The following is a 19,979-nucleotide window of genomic DNA, read 5'->3' on the forward strand; positions in this document are numbered from 1 at the left end:
CAACACATCATCCCATGTCCATTCCTCCTTGCGCTGCTCCTGCTGCCGCTGCCTGTCACCACACCGCTCGGTCCTCTTGTGGTGGGTGATTCTGTTACGGTTTTCTTCAGTCGAAAGAGAGGAGGACCAAAATGCAGCGTGGTTATCTTTATACATCTTTAATAAAATATGAAAAACACAAACAATATACAAAACAAGAAACGTGAAAAACCCAAAACAGCCCGATCTGGAGCAACAAACACAGAGACAGGAACAATCACCCACCAAACACTCACAGAATATGGCTGCCTAAATATGGTTCCCAATCAGAGACAACGATAAACACCTGCCTCTGATTGAGAACCACTCTAGGCAACCATAGACTTACCTAGACTACTCTACTAAACACAACCCCATTAATCTACAAAACCCCTAGACAAGACTTACCTAGACTACTCTACTAAACACAACCCCATTAATCTACAAAATCCCTAGACAAGACAAACACATAATCACCCATGTCACACCCTGGCCTGACCAAAATAATAAAGAAAACACAAAATACTAAGGCCAGGGCGTGACATCCGGTACATATTCAGATAGAACTAATCACCTCTCTATTTATACTAAAGTCTCATAACCGTTTCAGTATATATTCATATAGAACTAATCACCTCTCTATTTATACTAAAGTCTCATAACCGTTTCAGTACATATTCATATAGAACTAATCACCTCTCTATTTATACTAAAGTCTCATAACCGTTTCAGTATATATTCATATAGAACTAATCACCTCTCTAATTATACTAAAGTCTCATAACATATTCGTTTCAGTCATAACCGTTTCAGTATATATTCATATAGAACTAATCACCTCTATTTATCTAAAGTCTCATATCAGTATATTCATTCACCTCTCTATTTATACTAAAGTCTCATAACCGTTTCAGTATATATTCATATAGAACTAAAATGAACCCTTCTACTTCATATTCATACTCATCACTTATATTTATATTGAACTTTAAACACTCTTATCTAGTACACACTGTACTCTACAATTACCCTGCCATTTCATATCACCACGGCCGTATTCATCATGCCCTGGTATCATCCTCACTGTGCATATATTTACATAACTCAGCATAACAGAGTGTGTGTAAGCCATCCATTATAAAGGACTGTCATGTAGCAGAGCAAGTGAGGCACATCAGACCAACATCAGACCTTTCAGACCACAGCTGACTCAGTGCATTGCTTTTAATGGGGATTATTATGAACTAACTGCTTCTTGATTAGCATAATTGAAAGGTTGATTAGTGGACACACACACACACACACATAGAGAGAGAGAGAGAGAGAGAGAGAGAGAGAGAGAGAGAGAGAGAGAGAGAGAGAGAGAGAGAGAGGGGGCAGTGTTTAGTGGAGCGAGGTTTAAATCTCGTGCTGAGCGAAGGTCCTTCTAATCTGGACTGCAGGGTCGTGGGATGTTCTCATCGCCTGTTGCCGCTGCAATGAGAATGCAATGTGCAAAATCTCTCCAGATAGAATGTGTGTGTATGTGTGGGTGTGTACGGACATTATATAGTCTCTGATCTGACAAACAGTTGTGATGTGATTGTGTCTTTACTGACGGTCCAATACACGCATCCACACACACATACAGTATTTACATACTTATACCATGGCATTGTTGAATATTCATTTTTGATTGGCTTGAAGGGAATTGTAATGCGTGCATTATTTCCCTATAAAGCTCAGTATAATTGCACTGTATAATTCAATGGCTATGAAGTTCATTCTTATATGTTCTATTTTGTAGCTGCTTTTGAAAGCAAAAGTCGAATTGACAACATTATTGATTTTCATAATAGCAAGCTAGAATGATGGTTTGGTTAGCTCAAATAGTACGTCTGTTTGTTTGGTTACCAAGGCAGCTACTGTGGCTATCTCTAGCTACTTCAGTGGATGTTGTCACATTTATACTGGAAAATTAATACATTTCTAGCGGCAAATATGTTATAGGCATGGTATAAAAGGGATAATCAACTCATGGCTCTATGTGTTCTCTGGAAAATAAAGCAATTCACGGAAGGCTTGTTCCCCTCTGCTAACGCGTTGCAGAACACACCTTACACGTCATACACTATTTTCCATAGAACGTATAGCCCCTCGTTGATTATCCCTTACTTATACAACCAGTGGGTCTAATCCTGGAGGCTGATTAGTTCAAACCGTGTTCCAGCCGGTGTCTATTCCACAAATTACCACCAGCTAAGGCTATGAAGTTAAAATGCCTATTCAGTGATCCCTCTGACTGCGCAATCCACTGTCTCATCAACCAAGCCAGGCAATTTATAAAGTTGATCTCCACTGTAAAAATAATTGAGACTTTATATCCCATTTTGTTTAGCGTTTGGTTTTCAACAGTGGAGATTTGTATTCACCTTGCTGTCTGTCTTTCCGACATTTGCAACATTGTTTCAATATTGAAATTTGATCTCCAGATGTCCCATAATGAACGTGTCGGGAGTCAGGATGAGACAGACACGCTGGCAGCTGTTCTCAACCAGTCGAAATCATGAATCATTTGCTGTCGTTCCAGCTTCTGTTTGACGTTATTGTTGTTAGCTGTGTAGTTGGCTAGCTCCTCTGAACAGTGTCCTGGAAATCATGCATCATTAGCTCATTGTTATGGATGTATCTATAAAAAAGAAATCACGAAAAAAAAACGCTTAAACAAAAGCAGCTACTTTGCTGTTATTCTGGCTGGTTGAAGGGACTGTGTTAGCCGTAGTTGGATAGCTAACAAGCAAGGGATGCGAACGTTGCAGCCATCATGGCAACGGAACATTTAGAACGAACCAAATGGGTCCATAGATTTAGAGCAAAAAGAATGAACGACTGGGCCGCGTCTCTGGCAACCGAACCGAAAGAACGAACGACCAGCCGGCTTGGGTAGCAACCCTAGATTTGTGTCGGAATTATATATTGTGGAAGGATAAATTGTATGAATAAATTAATCCAAATAATGTTTTCAATGAAAACATGTCAATCATTATTTGAATATGTTGGTAACCCGTATAAAAGTGACAATGCCCTCGAAACCGGTGTTTGGAGGATATATTGGCACATCATGTATATACTGTATACACACACTACACATTTACTCACACACACACAGTCTAAAGCCCCACAGTCCAGGGGCTGCTGTATGACAGGGAGCTGATGTGATGATTATCTCCAGTTAACTGGATTAGTCACATGGTTCAGATCAGCTCATTGTACCACTCACACATTCCCTTCCATTAGGATGTTCTCACCCGTGTAATGCACTCCAAACGATGGCACCAGGGGTTAACTGGATGGCTTTCAGAGCCTCCACCGTAGCAGACACTATTATCCAGAGTGACTTACAGACAATCACAATCATAGGAAGCACATTTTCGCTCAAATAAAGCAGCTATCAGCAAAGTCAGTGCTACTAAGAAAAGACAAGTGTGAGTGTGAGTGCCAGAAAGGCAATGGTGTTAGTAGCCTATACAGTGCTATCAGAAAGTATTCAGACCCCTTGACGTTTTCCACATTTTGCTACGTTTACAATCTTATTCTTAAATGGATTAAATAAAGAACTGTCCTCGTCAATCTGCACACAATACCCCATAATGACAAAGAGAAACAGGTTTTTAGAAATGTTAAATTAAAAACAGAAATACGTTATTTACATAAGTATTCAAACCCTCTGCTATGAGACTCGAAATTGATCTCAGGTGCATCCTGTTTCCATTCATCATCCTTGAGATGTTTCTACAAATATAGTCAATTCTATTGATTGGACATAGTTTGGAAAGGCCTGTCTATATAAGGTCCCACAGTTGACAGTGAGTGTCAGAGCAAAAACCAAGCCATTAGGAATTGTCCGTAGAGCTCAGAGACAGGATTGTGTCGAGGCACAGATCAGGGGAAGGGTACCAGAATATTTCTGAGGCATTGAAGGTCCACAAAAACACAGTGTCCTCCATCATTCTTAATTGGAAGATGTTTGGAACCACCAAGACTCTTCCTAGAGCTGGCTGCCCGGCAAAACTGAGCTATCGGCAGAGAAGGGCCTTGTTCAGGGAGGTGACCAAGAACCCGATGGTCTGACAAAGCTCTAGAGTTTCTCTGTGGAGATGGGAGAACCTTCCAGAAGGACAACCATCTCTGCAGCACTCCAACAATCAGGCCTTTATCGTAGTGGCCAGACAGAAGCCACTCCTCAGTAAAACGGACATGACGGCCCGCTTGGAGTTTGCCAAAAGGCCCCTAAAGACTCCCAGACCATGAGAAACAAGATTCTCTGGTCTGATGAAACAGCGCCATACGGTAAAGCATGGTGGTGGCAACATCATGCTATCGGGATGTTTTTCAGCGGCAGGAACTGGGAGACTAGTCAGGATCGAGGGAAAGATTAAAGGAGCGATGTACAGAGAGATCCTTGATGAAAACCTGCTTCAGAGTGCTCAGGACCTCAGACTGGGGTGAAGGTTCACCTTACAACAGATCAACGACCCTAAGCACACAGCCAAGACAATGCAGGAGTGGCTTCAGGATAAATCTCTGAATGTCCTTGAGTGGCCCAGCCAGAGCCCGGACTTGAACCCGCTCTAACATCTCTGAAGAGACCTGAAAATAGCTGTGCAGCGACGCTCTCCATCCAACCTGACAGAGCTTGAGAGGATCTGCCTGGAAGAATGGGAGAAACTTCCCAAATACACGTGTGCCAAGCTTGTAGTGTCATACCCAAGAAGGCTCGAGGCTGTAATCACTTTCAAAGGTGCATCAAACGAGGGACTAAGTGAGGGAAACAAACAATTTAATACATTTTAGAATAAGGCTGTAATGTAACAAAATGTGGAAAAAGTGAAAGAGTCTGAATACTTTCCGAATGCACTGCATCTATTATAATTTTGCTGGTAAAAATGTGTTCAACTTCCGCTGGAGTAGCTAGCAAGTTTACTAGATAGCTACAGTAGTTGCTGTAGTAACCAAACAAACAAACGTGCTAGTTTAGCTAACCAACCCATCAGTCCTAACTTGCAATTACGAAAATCGAATTCAACATTGCCAACAATGTTTTCATTTTGACTTTTGCGTTCAAAGCAGTTCAAACATAGAACACGCAAAAATGAACTATAGCCATTGAATTCTGCTGTGCAAATATAATGTACATTATAGGGAAATAATGCACTCTCTAGAACGCCCTTCAAGCTAATCAGAAACAGGTATTCAACAATACCATGGTATGAGTTGCATTATCAGGTCTTTGTTTACCAAGTCTCTTTCCAGGAACATCATTCAGGATAGAAACATGTTAACCTTTTATCCATATAGTGCACTCCTTTTGACCAGGGCCTATAGAAATCGATCAGGTGCCATTTGTGATGCAGCCACCTCTCATCCAGACCACACATCAAATCCTTGACTCTTACACACATATAGGTCTGTACTCTACCTCTAAACAGGACACACAGCTCTCTAACCCAGAACAGGACACACAGCTCTCTAACCCAGAACAGGACACACAGCTCTCTAACCCAGAACAGGACACACAGCCCAATAACCCAGAACAGGACACACAGCCCTCTAACCCAGAACAGGACACACAGCTCTCTGACACAGAACAGGACACACAGCTCTCTAACCCAGAACAGGTCACACAGCCCTTTAACCCAGAATAGGACACACTGCTCTCTAACACTGATCATTCTTATAATCCTACGGGCGCTCTTGACTCTACTTCAAAGATCTACTGGCTTACAAAATGATTGGCAGAAGTGGGAGCAGTGGTGGGCCGTCAGGGCCAGCAAGGCCTTCTCTGCTGGCCTAAACATCATCAGAATATCATTTTTTTTTAAATATATTTTCCCACAAATATGTATTAAATTATTCCCCAGAGTAAGAGTTATACTCTTCATTTCATAGCTTTCCTCTTGGTTGCACTGCTTCCAGCCCCAGGTTGAGATTTGGAGGGCTGGTCTTTATGTTAGATCTTTTATCCAATCATATTCATCCATCATGTGTTGCCAGGGGTCTAAAATCTGCCCTCAGGCCTTCAGAAACAACAGTGCGGGCGCTTGTAGCTTAAAGTGAATGGAAATTCAAATTTAGTGTCAACCAATCAGCTTTAGAGTTGGCTATTGTACGCCTGCTGGCTGGCTCCAGTGTTACACAAGAGCCAGCTAGCAGGCGTAGTGCGTGCACGTCTTTTGATTGGATTACCAATATTGAGAGGCAGGTCCTATATGGGCAGGTATATGCAAACCTCAGAACTAGGAAACTGAATTTGATAAACTAATTCATTTGCGTACTACTAAGCTGTTTTTTTTAACCCACAATGGCGGAAGGAGGAGAAGATATCGATTTGGTCGAGGATATAATTATAACGCCATTCTCAAGACAAACTTTTCAAGAAAAGTTAGACATTGTCAGGAGAGGTCGCCCGACGCTACAAAGCCTGTCACAGGCGGGAAAGGGGTTCATTCGCCACTTTCAAAGTTCCAACTACGAGCGCTATCAATGGCTCACAGGCTCCGAGAAGCACTGCAAACTGTACTGCTGGGAATGCCTATTATTTGCAAGTGATAGATTTGGTGTTTGGAGCCACACTGGCTTTGCAAACTTGAGTTGTCTAACCAAGGCAGCAATGAGACACGGCTGGGCACTTACAAGCAATGGTGCTTTTGAAAACTTTTGGGGACACCGGAGTGGATCTACAGCTCAACGAACAAGCGCGCAGGGCAATGGGAGCTGCACAATGAAAAGGTATTGTACTCTTCCCCTGCAATTCTATGAATAAAAATGTCAATTTCAAGGTGACGCAACGCCTGGTTTTATACTGCGTTTCTGTCTAAATGTATAGTGTCTAGAGCCATGGCATCATAATGATGGTAATAAGAGGTGGATTAATTCGGGTGGGACTGTGTAGGACCTCACTGAAGGCCCAGCCCCCAGGCCCACGGCACGCCACTGAGTGGGAGTATGTAGGATTTACACTGTAAGTCTTCATTTTGAGAGGCAGAGGCGCGGCAGAGCAGAAACAGAGACAGACAAAGAGCATGAGGACTTTGTTTCAGACCAATGCATAATATCCCTCTCCACCTCTTCCTCCTCTTCCTCCCACCCACTGCACTCTAACTGCTTCAATAATTCATCTGATCTCAAATAAAAAAAACAGCATCATCTCACATGCAGAAAGTATGAAACACAATCAAAGGTTATACTCTGACGCTTTTATTTCCAACCGGGAACAACAACAGTCTCTTCCACAATGCACAAACACACTTGATTAGACTTCAGACAAATGCTCAGAGCAACATATTTTGGTTTCTTATGGGAAAAGACACCATCCAACACATATTCTACTTCTTCACGGGCAGGGCAGAAGTATCCAGTCAGTAAATTATTTAATGACCCACCATCTACAGTATGGTGGCCTTGCTTTGTCATGGCCAACTACTTCCGCTGCGTCTGCCTCTGTCCTGCCCCTATATCTCCCAGCATTCAACTGGTTTAGCTACGTACTGCAGCAGCACCCTATGTCTTAGTTATGACCAGAGCCATATATTGACATCTCTCTATTTTTACTGAACAGAAATATAAACGTGTAAAGTGTCGGTCCCATGTTCCATGAGCTGAATTAAAAGATCCCAAAAAGCTTATGTGTTTACATTCCTGTTAGTGAGACTCATTTGCCAAGATAATCCATCCACATGACAGGTGTGGCATATCAAGAAGCTGAATAAACAGCATGATCATTACACAGGTTCACCTTCTGCTGGAGACAATAAAAGGCCACTTTAAAATGTGCAGTTTTGTCACAGTACCACTCATCTCCTCGGCTTTCGAGCCTCTCCAGGGGGCGACGATCTTCTCAAAGTTGGACTGCCTACCATCTGGTTCGGATATGGGAAGGAGACAAATGAAAACATTTTTTAACACGGCTAGCGGGCACGACAAGTACCTTGTTATGCCATTTGGACTGACCGACACTCCCGCAGTGTTCCGGGCCCTGGTCAACGATGTGCTCCGTGACATGTTGAAATGGTTCGTGTTTGTCTACCTTGACGACATCCTCGTTTTTTCCCAGTCAGCTCAAGAACACGTCCTTCACGTCCGACAGATCATTCAACGTCTCCAGCTTTTTGTTAAAGCAGAAAATTGTGAATTCCATCGCTCCACCATCTTCTTCCTAGGGTACGTCAATGCTGCTGGAAATATTCCGATGGACTCTGACAAGGTGAGAGCGGAGGTAAATTGGCCTCAACCCACATCCAGAGTTGCAGCTTCAACGTTTCCTGGGGTTTGCTCATTTCTACCGCCACTTCATTCGGGGTTACAGCACCCAAGCTTCCCCCCTCTCAGCACTCCCCTCTCCCAAGGTTCCATTCACGTGGTCTCCAGCAGCTGACCGGGCATTCTCACACCTCAAGAGTCAGTTCACTACAGCTTCTATCTTAATCCATCTGGACCCGTCAGTTTATGGTGGAAGTCGACACCTCGGACATCTGAGTTGGGTCCATCCTGTCCCAGCGTTCTTCCCAGGACCAAAAGCTGCATCCCTTCGCTTTCCTTTCCCAATCGTCTTAACCCCGCTGAGAGGAACTACGACATGGGCAATCGAGAACTACTCGCAGTGAAGATGGTGTTGAAGGACTGGAGGCACTGGTTAGAGGGGGTGGAACATCCATTCATAGTGTGGTCTGATCACAAAAACCTGGAATGTCTCTGCACTGCCAAGCACCTCAACTCTAGGCAAGCTCGATGGGCCCTGCTATTCACTCGGTTCAACTTTACCATCTCCTACCACCCGGGGTCCAAGAAGGTGAAGCCAGATGCGCTCTCACACCTCTATAGCCCCGCTGCTACACCGTCGGACCCCGAGCCCATCCTCCCTATCTCTTGCCTTGCGGCTGCACTCAACTGGGGTATAGAGAACCAGGTCCGTGAGGCACAGCATTCTCATCTGGACCCTGGGGGGTGCCCGGCTAACCCAATGTTTGTCCCGGACTCATTCCCCAATCCTGAAATGGTCTCATTCCTCCAGACTGGCCTGCCATCCTGGTGGTACACCATGGTTCCTGATGTCTCCGCGTTTGTTGCCGCCTGCACTGTGTGTGCTCAGAATTCTACCCCGCAGCAAGCTCCGGCTGGCTTCCTTCAACTACTCCCTGTTCCTCACCACCCCTGGTCCCATATATCCCTGGACTTCGTCACAGGTCTCCCTCCATCAGATGGCAACACCACTATCCTTACGGTGGTAGATAGGTTTTCCAAGGTCGCCCATTTCATTCCCCTTCCCAAGTTACCCTCAGCCAAGGAGACGGCCCAGCTCATGGTGCAGCACGTCTTCCAGTGGACATGGTCTCTGATCGCGGTCCTCAGTACTTGTCCCGGTTCTGGAAGGCGTTCTGCAACCCTCAATGGGTCGCCAACCCCAGGCCAACGGCCAGTCAGAGCGAGCCAATCTTGGAGACGGCTCTTTGCTGCCTCGTCCCGCCAACCCCACCACCTGGAGCCAGCAACTCTTATGGGTGGAATAAGCTCGCAACACCCATCCCTGCTCGGCCACTGGTCTCTCGCCTTTCGAGTGTTCCTTGGGATATCAGCCTCCACTCTTTCCTGAGCAAGAGGAAGAGGTCAGCATACCCTCGGCCCAGATGTTCGTCCGCCACTGTAGCCGTACCTGGAAGAGAGCCCGGTCCGCCCTTCCAAAGACCACCTCCAGTTATCGGCAACAGGCGAGCCGCCACCGGACTCCTGCTCCCCGCTATAGTCTCAGGCAGAGGGTATGGCTGTCCACTCGGGATCTGCCCGTCTGGGTGGAGTCCCGTAAACCTTCCCCATCTCCAAGATTCTTAGCCCCTCTGCTGTTTGTCTTCTGTTGCCCCACACCCTCCGTATACATCCCACTTTTCATGTGTCTAGGATCCAACCTCTGTCTCACAGCCCTTTGTCTCCTGTTTCCAGCCTGTCTTGAGCCTACCTGCCGTCCTGCACCTGTCGGACTCTGACCTGGTTACGAACCCCTGCCTGTCCTCGACCTGCCCTTTGCCTGCCCCCTGTGTTATAATAAATTATCTGAGAACTGACCCATCAACCTCCTGTGTCTGCGTCTGGGTCATATCCTGAGTCGTGATAATGAAGGCCTGATTCACACAGTCTCCTCTGAACAGTTGATGTTGAGATGTGTCTGTTGCTTGAACTCTGTGAAGCATTTATTGAGGCCTGCAGTCTGAGTCGCAGTTAACTCTAATGAACTTGTCCTCTGCAGCAGAGGTAACTCTGGGTTTTCCTTTCCTGCGGCGGTCCTCATGAGAGACAGTTTCATCATAGCGCTTGATGGTTTTTGAATCTGCACTTTAAGAAACTTTTCCGGATTGACTGACCTTTATGTCTTAAAGTAATGATGGACTGTCGTTTCTCTTATTTGAGCTGTTCTTGCCATATTGTGGACTTGGTCTTTTACCAAATAGGGCAATGTTCTGTGTACCACCCCTACCTTGTCACAACACAACTGATTGGCTCAAATGCATTAAGAAGGAAAGAAATTCCACAAATGAACTTTTAACAAGGCACACCTGTTCATTGAAATGCGTTTCAGATGACTGCCTCATGAAGCTGGTTGAGAGAATTCCAAGCTGTCATCCAGGTAAAGGGTGGCTACTTTGAAGAATCTCAAATATAAAATAGATTTTGATATGTTTAACACTTTTTTGGTTACTACATGATTCTATATGTGTTATTTCATAGTTTTGATGATTTCACTATTATTCTACAATGTAGAAAATAGTTTAAAAAATAAAGGAAAACCCTTGAATGAGTAGGTGTGTCCAAACTTTTTACTGGTACTGTATATATAATATACAAACAATATATATATATAAATATTCTGTAAATTGGTCTGGTTATGATAGCTCAGATACTGTAGCTGTGTGTTTTGTCTTCTCTGACTGTTAACCTTGTGTTGTGAGTGTGTTTTGGCTGTGCTGACTGTTAACCTTGTGTTGTGGGTGTGATTTGGTTGCTCTGACTGTTAACCTTGTTTTGTGGGTGTGTTTTGGCTGATCTGAATGTTAACATTGTGATTTGGCTGCTCTGACTGTTAACCTTGTTTTGTGGGTGTGTTTTGGCTGCTCTGATCATGATTCTTGTGAAGGTGATAATTGTGTTGACTGGGATCATTGCCATAACTATGCCGTTTGTAAATTTCCTGCGCTGGCTGTCCTAGGCTGTGGTAGGTTGTGTTAGAACTGTTGTTGTTGGCGGTGGTGGTGTGTGTGTTTGTGTGCGTGCGTGTGTGTGCATGCGCGTGCGTGCGTGCGTGTGTGCGTGTGCTCCCAGTCTCAGCTGTGACAGTAGCACTTGTGTTGCAGGCGACATTACACTCCCACGCTGAGAATAACTACACCCAGCCCTCCTCCAGCCTACTCATCTCCTCTCTTCCCCTCACCCCCCCCTCCTCTTCTCTCTTCTCTTCCCTTGCTCTCCTCCCCCTCTCCTCTCCCCTTTGTCCTCCTGTCCTCTCTTCCTTTGCTCTCTCATCCCCCATCTCCTTTATTCCCTTGCTCTCTTCTCCCCTTTCCACTCCTCCATTGCCTTCCTCTGCTCTCCTCTCCTCTACTCCCCCTCCCTTCCCTTACTCTCCTCCCACATCTCTTCTCTTCCCTTGCTCTCATCTCCTCTTTCTTTCCTCTCGCTTCCTCTCCTCTTCCCTTTCCCTCCCCTGCTCCGCTCTCCTCTCCAGCGACAGTAACAGGTTACAAGTGCAGGTCGAGCGGAGCGAAGGCAGGAGAGGGAGACTGGTTTTCTCCTGTTCTCTTCTCCCTGTGTGTCATTCTCACATCAACCAATGTGGCCTGGAGCAGGAGAGGGAGCGGAGCCTGGTTTCTAAAACCAACTGATTCAACTCCTGCTGCTGGCTCTCACAGAACGTCATCTAGAAAAGAGACCCCTCGACGTCTCTCTCTCGTTCCTTTTCTCTCTTTCTCTCTCTATCTTTCTGTCTATCCCTTTCACAAAGAGACCAAAATCCCAATCATTTACCATGCCTGCTTTTTTTATACCAGCATTTTGGTGTATCTTAAAGGGGTAGGAGGTAAAAAATAAAAAATAAACATTGTAAATTAAAAGCCACCTAAAGACCTGGTCATGATTCCTGCATTTTCACAGACCCTGTAACCAAAATACAGGTATCGGGTCTGTGTGACTGGTTCGCTACGTTTTTGCAGGTAAATTCATGAATACCTCCATTATTTAACACATCCCTCCTTTTAAATGCATACAGCTCCCATGGTTTAACAACACCCCCCAACCCCTCCCAATTTTCCAGTTTCCCACGGATATGTGAATAAGGGGCTGTTTGAAAGGAGGTCATGTAAACATTGAATTATATTTTTTACTGGTAATATACCAAATATTCTGTCTGAAAAGAGTATAATCTCTCACTTTCTATCTCTCTCTCTCCCCTTTTTCTCCCTCTCGATCACTCTTCGCATTTTCTTCTGCTTTCTGAATATGGTCTCCAGATTATTCGTCGAGGTATTGTGCCAACTCTTTCCTAAACAGTGTTTCTGAAATATTTCAAATATCACCTCAGGAATGGACAGGATCAAGACCACAGTGATGCAATAACGATTCTCATTAAAAAAATAACACATTCAAACAAGTGATACTGTAGGACACCTACAATGTTCATTTGAATCACTAGCATTGCCTGTCAGTGAGTACGCACGTCTACACTGTAAACTTTGTCAAGTGGAAAACATCAACATAATAACAGCCACACATAACAGAACAAACACACAACAAAACGTAAAATCCTTACGCAGCTCCAAAGGCCCACAAACTATGTTTTTAACACAACAGAGAGCTGATTTCCATAGCCCGGCGGGATGTGGGGGAGGGTGGGGGGTTGTGGGGGTGCAGACTGCTAAATAGTCAATTAATGCTACCCAAAGTAGTTCTGCTGACTATCTTGTGCTTACCCTATGCACACTACATTGACACTCCCACTCAAAACCCACACACATTCACATAATGTACACTACATATGCATACAGACACTTAACACACATATGCATACCGACACAACACAAACACACACATACGCACGCACACTCTCACACACTTCTACACTCATAATCTGCTGCTGCTACTCTGTTCTTTATTTTACTCTTATTATTTTCTATCGTGGTGCCTAGTCACTTGACCCTTTAAGTACATGTCTACCACAAATATCTCGTACCTCTGCACATTGATCTGGTACTGGTACGTCCTATATAGTGCTCCACGTTGATCTGGTACTGGTACGTCCTATATAGAGCTCCACATTGATCTGGCTCCTATATAGACGTTGATCTAGAGTACTGGTACGTCCTATATAGAGCTCCACATTGATCTGGTACTGGTACATCCTGTATAGAGCTCCACATTGATCTGGTACTGGTACGTCCTGTATAGAGCTCCACATTGATCTGGTACTGGTACATCCTGTATAGAGCTCCACATTGATCTGGTACTGGTACGTCCTATATAGAGCTCCACATTGATCTGGTACTGGTACGTCCTATATAGAGCTCCACATTGATCTGGTACTGGTACATCTAGAGTACATTGATCTGGTACTGGTACATCCTGTATAGATCCACTGGTACTACGTCCTATATAGAGAGCTCCACATTGATCTGGTCCTATATAGAGCTCCACATTGATCTGGTACTGGTACGTCCTATATAGACTGGTAGAGCTCCACATTGATCTGGTACGTCCTAGAGCTCCACATTTTTTATTTTACCTTTATTTTACCTTTATTTTACTAGGCAAGTCAGTTAAGAACAAATTCTTATTTTCAATGATGGCCTAGGAACAGTGGGTTAACTGCCTGTTCAGGGACAGATTTGTACCTTGTCAGCTCGGGGATTTGAACTTGCAACCTTTCGGTTACTAGTCCAACGCTCTAACCACTAGGCTACCCTGCCACCCCTATATAGAGCTCCACATTGATCTGGTACTGGTACATCCTGTATAGAGCTCCATTCTGTGTATTTTATTTTATTCCTCTTGTGTTAATATTTTATTGTCATTATTATTTTTAAACTCTGCATTGTTGGGAAGGGCTCATAAGCAAAGATTTCACGGTAAAGTCTACATGAGCTGTATTCAGCGCATGTGACAAATAAAATGTGACTTGATTTGCATGCGTGCAGCAAGCTAAAGACTGCTAGCATGTGATTGCCCTTCCTGCACTCCTGGGCATTGAGCAGCCCCAGCATTGTGCAGCTCCAGCATTGAGCAGCCCCAGCATTGAGCAGCCCCAGCATTGAGCAGCCCCAGCATTGAGCAGCCCCAGCATTGAGCAGCCCCAGCATTGTGCAGCTCCAGCATTGAGCAGCCCCAGCATTGAGCAGCCCCAGCATTGAGCAGCCCAGCATTGAGCAGCCCCAGCATTGAGCAGCCCAACATTGAGCAGCCCCAGCATTGAGCAGCCCAACATTGAGCAGCCCCAGCATTGAGCAGCCCAGCATTGAGCAGCCCCAGCATTGAGCAGCCCAACATTGAGCAGCCCCAGCATTGAGCAGCCCAACATTGAGCAGCCCCAGCATTGAGCAGTCCCAGCATTGAGCAGCCCAACATTGAGCAGACCAGCATTGAGCAGACCCAGCATTGAGCAGCCCAGCATTGAGCAGCCCCAGCATTGAGCGGCCCAACATTGAGCAGATCAGCATTGAGCAGCCAGATAAAAAGCAAGAGATCTAGACAGAAGAAAAGACAGAGTGCCTGACAGTGAGAACATTAAGCTAAACTCCAGTGAGGCAGTTGTCAGATTTAACTGTTTCCAGACAGAGTGAGACGAGAGGTGACAGTGACACAGTCACTCTATGTTGTCTTCCTAGACAGCTCTCAGAGGACAGGCAGAGTGCCTAGTCTACAGGTGCTCACTACACGTCCGCAGGAGGAAGATTAGCCACGTTAGAAAAACACATTAAGCAGCCTAGTTAGACATTTTACATCTTCATATCAACCATGTGTTACCAGCCCACCTTAAAATGACACCATGTGTCATGAAAGTTTATATTCATGTCATTTTATCAAAGAAAATGTAAGAGTTCCAAACCAACTTTTCAATGCAACCTCACCTGACCTGACATGATGACCACTCTTTAGGCCTACCTGAGAATCCAAGTATCTAGTCTTGGGAGACATATGCTTTTGGTGTGACCATCTGGTGCCGGATGAGATGGCTGCCGTTTTATGATCCCCTAACCAATTGTGCTATTGTGTGTGTTTATTTGCGTTATTCGTAACTTATATTGTGCATAATGTTTCTGTCACAGTGTCTTATGACCAAAAATAGCTTCTAGATAATCAGGACAGCAACTACTCACCCCACACTGGTGAAAATATTTTTCTTTAACGTGTCGGACCAAAGGATTTACTTCAGATGTCTGACAAGGCCCTCATCCCAGTCATTCGCATGAGAAAGAGACAGAGATATCAGGGACAAAGGTCTTGGTGCCTTGTAAGGAGCCGATGGCGAGCGGATAATCTCCCTTTACCATTGGTCCTATTAGCCAACGTACAATCAATGGAAAATAAAAATAGATGAACTACGATCACGTATATCCTACCAACGGGACATTAAAAACTGTAATATCTTATGTTTCACTGAGTCGTGGCTGAACGACGATATGAATAACACAGCTGGTGGGTTTTAAGATTTTTCGGCAGGATAGAACAACGAGGAGTACACCACATCAGTCACTGGCTTCATCAATAAGCCCATTGATGATGTCATCCCCACAGTGACCGTACATACATTTCCCAACCCAAAGCTATGGATTACAGGCAACATCCGCACTGAGCTAAAGGGTAGAGCTGCCACTTTCAAGGAGCAGGACTCTAACCCGGAAGCTTAAAAGAAATCCCGCTATGCCCTCTGACGAACCATCAAACAGGTAAAGCATCAATACTGAATCGCACTACACCGGCTCCGACGTTTGTCGGATGTGGCAGGGCTTGCAAACTATTACAGACTACAAAGGGAAGCACAGCCATGAGCTGCCCAGTGACATGAGCCTACCAGATGAGCTAAATTACTTCTATGCCCTCTTCGAGGCAAGTAACACTGAAACATGCATGAGAGCATCTGATGTTCCGGACGACTGTGTGATCACGCTCTTCGTAGTTGACGTGAGTAAGACCTTTAAACAGGTCAACTTTCACAAGGCCCAGATGGATTACCAGGACGTGTACTATGAACATACTCTGACCAACTGGCAATTGTCTTGACTTACATTTTCATCCTGTCCCTGACTGAGTCTGTAATACCAACATGTTTCAAGCAAACCACCATAGTCTCTGTGCCCAGGAAAAAGACGAACATGTCCCCATTCTCATCGACCGGGCTGTAGTGGAGCAGGTTGAGAGTTTCAAGTTCCTTGGTGTCCACATCACCAACAAACTATCATGGTCCAAACACACTAATCAAATCAAATTTGATTTGAAATAGTATATTTTAAAAGACCCAGGGTGGGTTGCACCAACATGGATGAACTCTGAAACTGGGTTAAATCAAGGTTTATCTATTAATTAACCTAGTTTTAAATAAATCCTAGTTAAATGAAATCCTTCCACTAATCTAAGTTTAGTTTTCACGTTGAACATAGATTAAAGTTAATCCTTTTGCTCAATGAATATAAACTTAGATTGGAGATGAATTCTAAACTGCCACTTGAGGTGGTTTAACTGATAAAATGGCAGCATACCTACTTTGGAGAGACCAAAACGAGTTCCTCAGTTAATAATTATTATGCAACATGCTGCAACGGGCCTGATAACGGCCTGATTGTAGTGAAGTAACGTTAGCATTAACAAATTATAGGCATTGATATTTACCAATTATTTGTGCTTACTGAATATTGGTGGGTCAAATTGTCTGTCGTCATCATATGGGTTATGAAGAGGAGCAAACTGCTGGAGAATCATATTGCATATCTTCTGGGTGATAGGATGAATTCCCTTGGACAGAGGCTCTCGTCTGAAATAGCCCCCGCCTCTCCTCTGCCGCATCCTTTTTGGCTTTCGCTTTGAAGTTTTTCCCATCTGATTTGGGTCCCTCTTCTCTTTAATCTGTGTTGATCTATTACATTTGTCGCAAAAAGTGGACCAGGTGTCTTCCTTATTTTTTGACAGTTGTGTTGTCTTTCTTTTTATCCTCCAGTACGTTACTAAATTTCTCCATCAGCTCCGAGAATATTATTTTTCATAAACAGAAATGTTTACTTCTTTGACGTGCCATGATCAGGTGGCTAGCGGACAAATAATACAGTTGCTAAATAACTTTAAGTAACGACAATAATAAACAATATTGTATGCTAGCTATCTTGGTTTATAAACTACCTAGCTACGTTAGCTAGCAAATTAGTTTTCTGTCTAGTACTGGCAAATAACGGATTTTAATTCAAATCAGGCAACACATGAGTTGAAGTAGTTCTAACGTTACGTTGTTATTATTTTTTCAAGGAACAGAAACTTTGTGGCCTCATTTGTCAAGTAGGCTAGCTACTTCATTTCAACTTATGAAATACCTCATAAATTGGTGTAACATGTCACTAATCACAGTTTAAAACCGTTAGTCATAGATTTACTGATCCAGATTTAAAATTAATTGGTGCAACACATCTCTGGTTAATTACAAACCTAGATTTACAAAACCTAGATTAGCTCTAATCCTAGATTAATTTAAACCATGTTGGTACCATCCACAATCCAGTAGGCTGAGCTGAAAAGCGTGACTATAATGAAATGTATCCTAATTCAGCCCAATGGAAAGCGTTGTTCAAGAGGCCCTAATTCGGCACCATGAACAGTGTAGGTCAATGGTCTCTAATTCAGCACCATGGACAGCGTCAGTCAAGGGGCTCTAATTCAGCACCATGGACAGCATCAGTCAAGGGGCTCTAATTCAGCACCATGGACAGCATCAGTCAAGGGGGCCATAATTCAGCATCATGGATAGTGTCGGTCAAGGGGGCCCTAATTCAGCACCATGGATAGCGTCAGTCAAGGGCAGACCAGGGCTTTTGACACCGCTAGGTTGCTATACAGTAGCTGACCAGCTCGTGACTGACAAATGCAGAATGAAAGGGCTTGATAAAGAAGGCCTAGGGACAATAAAGAAACTAAAAAGGTGACACACTGACGCACATATGTACATATCTATGTTGTAGGGATAACTCAAAATATAATAAAAACATTCCTCTTTGGGTTTGAGTCCAATTCAACTGAGGCTATTGTTCCAAATCCTGGATGGAATGGCAACTTGATGTCCTTCCTAATCATCAGCAGCTGTGGGCTTTGCGCAAACCAAACCATTAAGCACAATTAGCCATAATGAAATCATAATAGCCTAATCAAGCATGTTTAATTGGCATTGTGAGAATTCAATTAGACACTAAATGGAAATTCCCTGTCGGTTAAAAGGCTGTCATAAAATGTATATAATGTCACAAGATTTCAAAGATACGTGAAGTGAGTACGTTTTATAATTTAATCAATTCGGCCAAAATCTTCAAACATTAGCCTAATAAAGGTGGCTAGGCCTACTGTAGGCCTCCTGTGTGAAATTCGGAGACTTCTCTCTAAGCCTGTGTGTGTATATGGCACATTTATGCGTAGTGCATAACAGCCAGCGCGCGTATTAGTTGTGTAAAATAATGCACGTTAGTTAATCGAGCCATGTTAAAAATCACGTGCTTAACACAATCTGACGCACGGAAAACGACTTTCCCCACTGGACTATAATGTCCCGTTGAAAATATATCATGTTATCAAACCAGGGAAACAATTAAAACATCACAATCACTTCCAACAATATCATAGAAACAATTATACACATAATCCCCGTTACGCATAGCCTATATCCAGACATGAATGAGAATATTTGTCATTATGTATCCTCTAGGTCTTGAAATTCACAAGAAAGTATGATTCACTCTCCAACTGTAAGCATCATGGACATGCAGGGTGTGTCGCGGTCAAATTACAATATCGAGAAGCCATGGTAGGCTATTGCTATATGGGCCTGTCTAAGTATAGGATTACTCACTTGCCACGGTGAGAACCAGAAGAGCGAACGCTGCTGTCATCCGGGCTGCCATCGCCGCTCGCTCCCTCCACTGCGCCCCTGAGATCCGAAAAACTTGGAGATGGACGAGTTTCCTGTTTCCCCGCTCTTTCGCTCCCACTGTGAAAATGAAAAATAATACCAGAGACAGCACACACCAGCGCGTAATAAGAGGGTAACTTAAGGTGTCATTTTAATAAGTCATTGGTATCCGACGATCCCGTTAGTTTGATAAAGGGGGAGGCTTCAAATCTCGTTACTAGGCGAGGGTTGTTGAGTCTTCCCAGATGAGGAGACTTGTTTCTGTCACAGCGCGTCTGAGTGGGGCTACCGTGTCCAATCCCCGCCAGTCATGGAACTGCAAGAGCACGGCAAACCGGGGGTGCAGAAACGGAGTCCATAATTACACTTGAGTATTAAAATGTTATTTTTCCAAAAATTTTGCGGCTATGAAGATGGATGGCGAGTTACGGGAGATAAAGTAATCCCGTTGATGGTAGACTGTCCAGCCATTGCCTACTGTAGATAAAATATTAAAGCGGTCGTCCTCACTTTGCGCATGCCAGTCTGGTGCGCTCTCCGTCGGGCGGCGGAAGGTTCCGGTCTCTATCGCTCAGTTTTGATCTAGCCTACACAGTTGCTATTTGTGACAACAAATAGAAAGCAATTACAGTAGAGATCCCCGAGGCGATCGGCTATTCTAATAGACTGCATTTACTTATTTTAATTGAATGGGGATTAATCCTTCGAAAAACACATTTTGTTTTGAAGTAAAACCCCATGGGTCTCCACTCAAAAACAAAAACAAAACAAAAAATGCTTTTAATGTGAA

General features: G+C 44.0%; 1 protein-coding gene across 1 annotated transcript in view; it reads right to left on the reverse strand.

The window, feature by feature from the left end:
* LOC115130699 (neuronal acetylcholine receptor subunit beta-2-like) overlaps nucleotides 1-19,650 on the reverse strand; it is a 36,099-nt gene extending 16,449 nt beyond the window's left edge. Inside the window, exon 1 of the mRNA XM_029662081.2 lies at nucleotides 19,130-19,650. Coding sequence (XP_029517941.1) covers nucleotides 19,130-19,181 — 52 coding nt within the window. The 5' untranslated portion in view covers nucleotides 19,182-19,650. The remainder of the gene's footprint in view (nucleotides 1-19,129) is intronic.
* Between the last annotated feature and the right edge of the window lie 329 nt (nucleotides 19,651-19,979).

Source organism: Oncorhynchus nerka, linkage group LG6 (assembly GCF_034236695.1).
Source record: "Oncorhynchus nerka isolate Pitt River linkage group LG6, Oner_Uvic_2.0, whole genome shotgun sequence".
In the NCBI taxonomy this organism is placed as follows: domain Eukaryota; kingdom Metazoa; phylum Chordata; class Actinopteri; order Salmoniformes; family Salmonidae; genus Oncorhynchus; species Oncorhynchus nerka.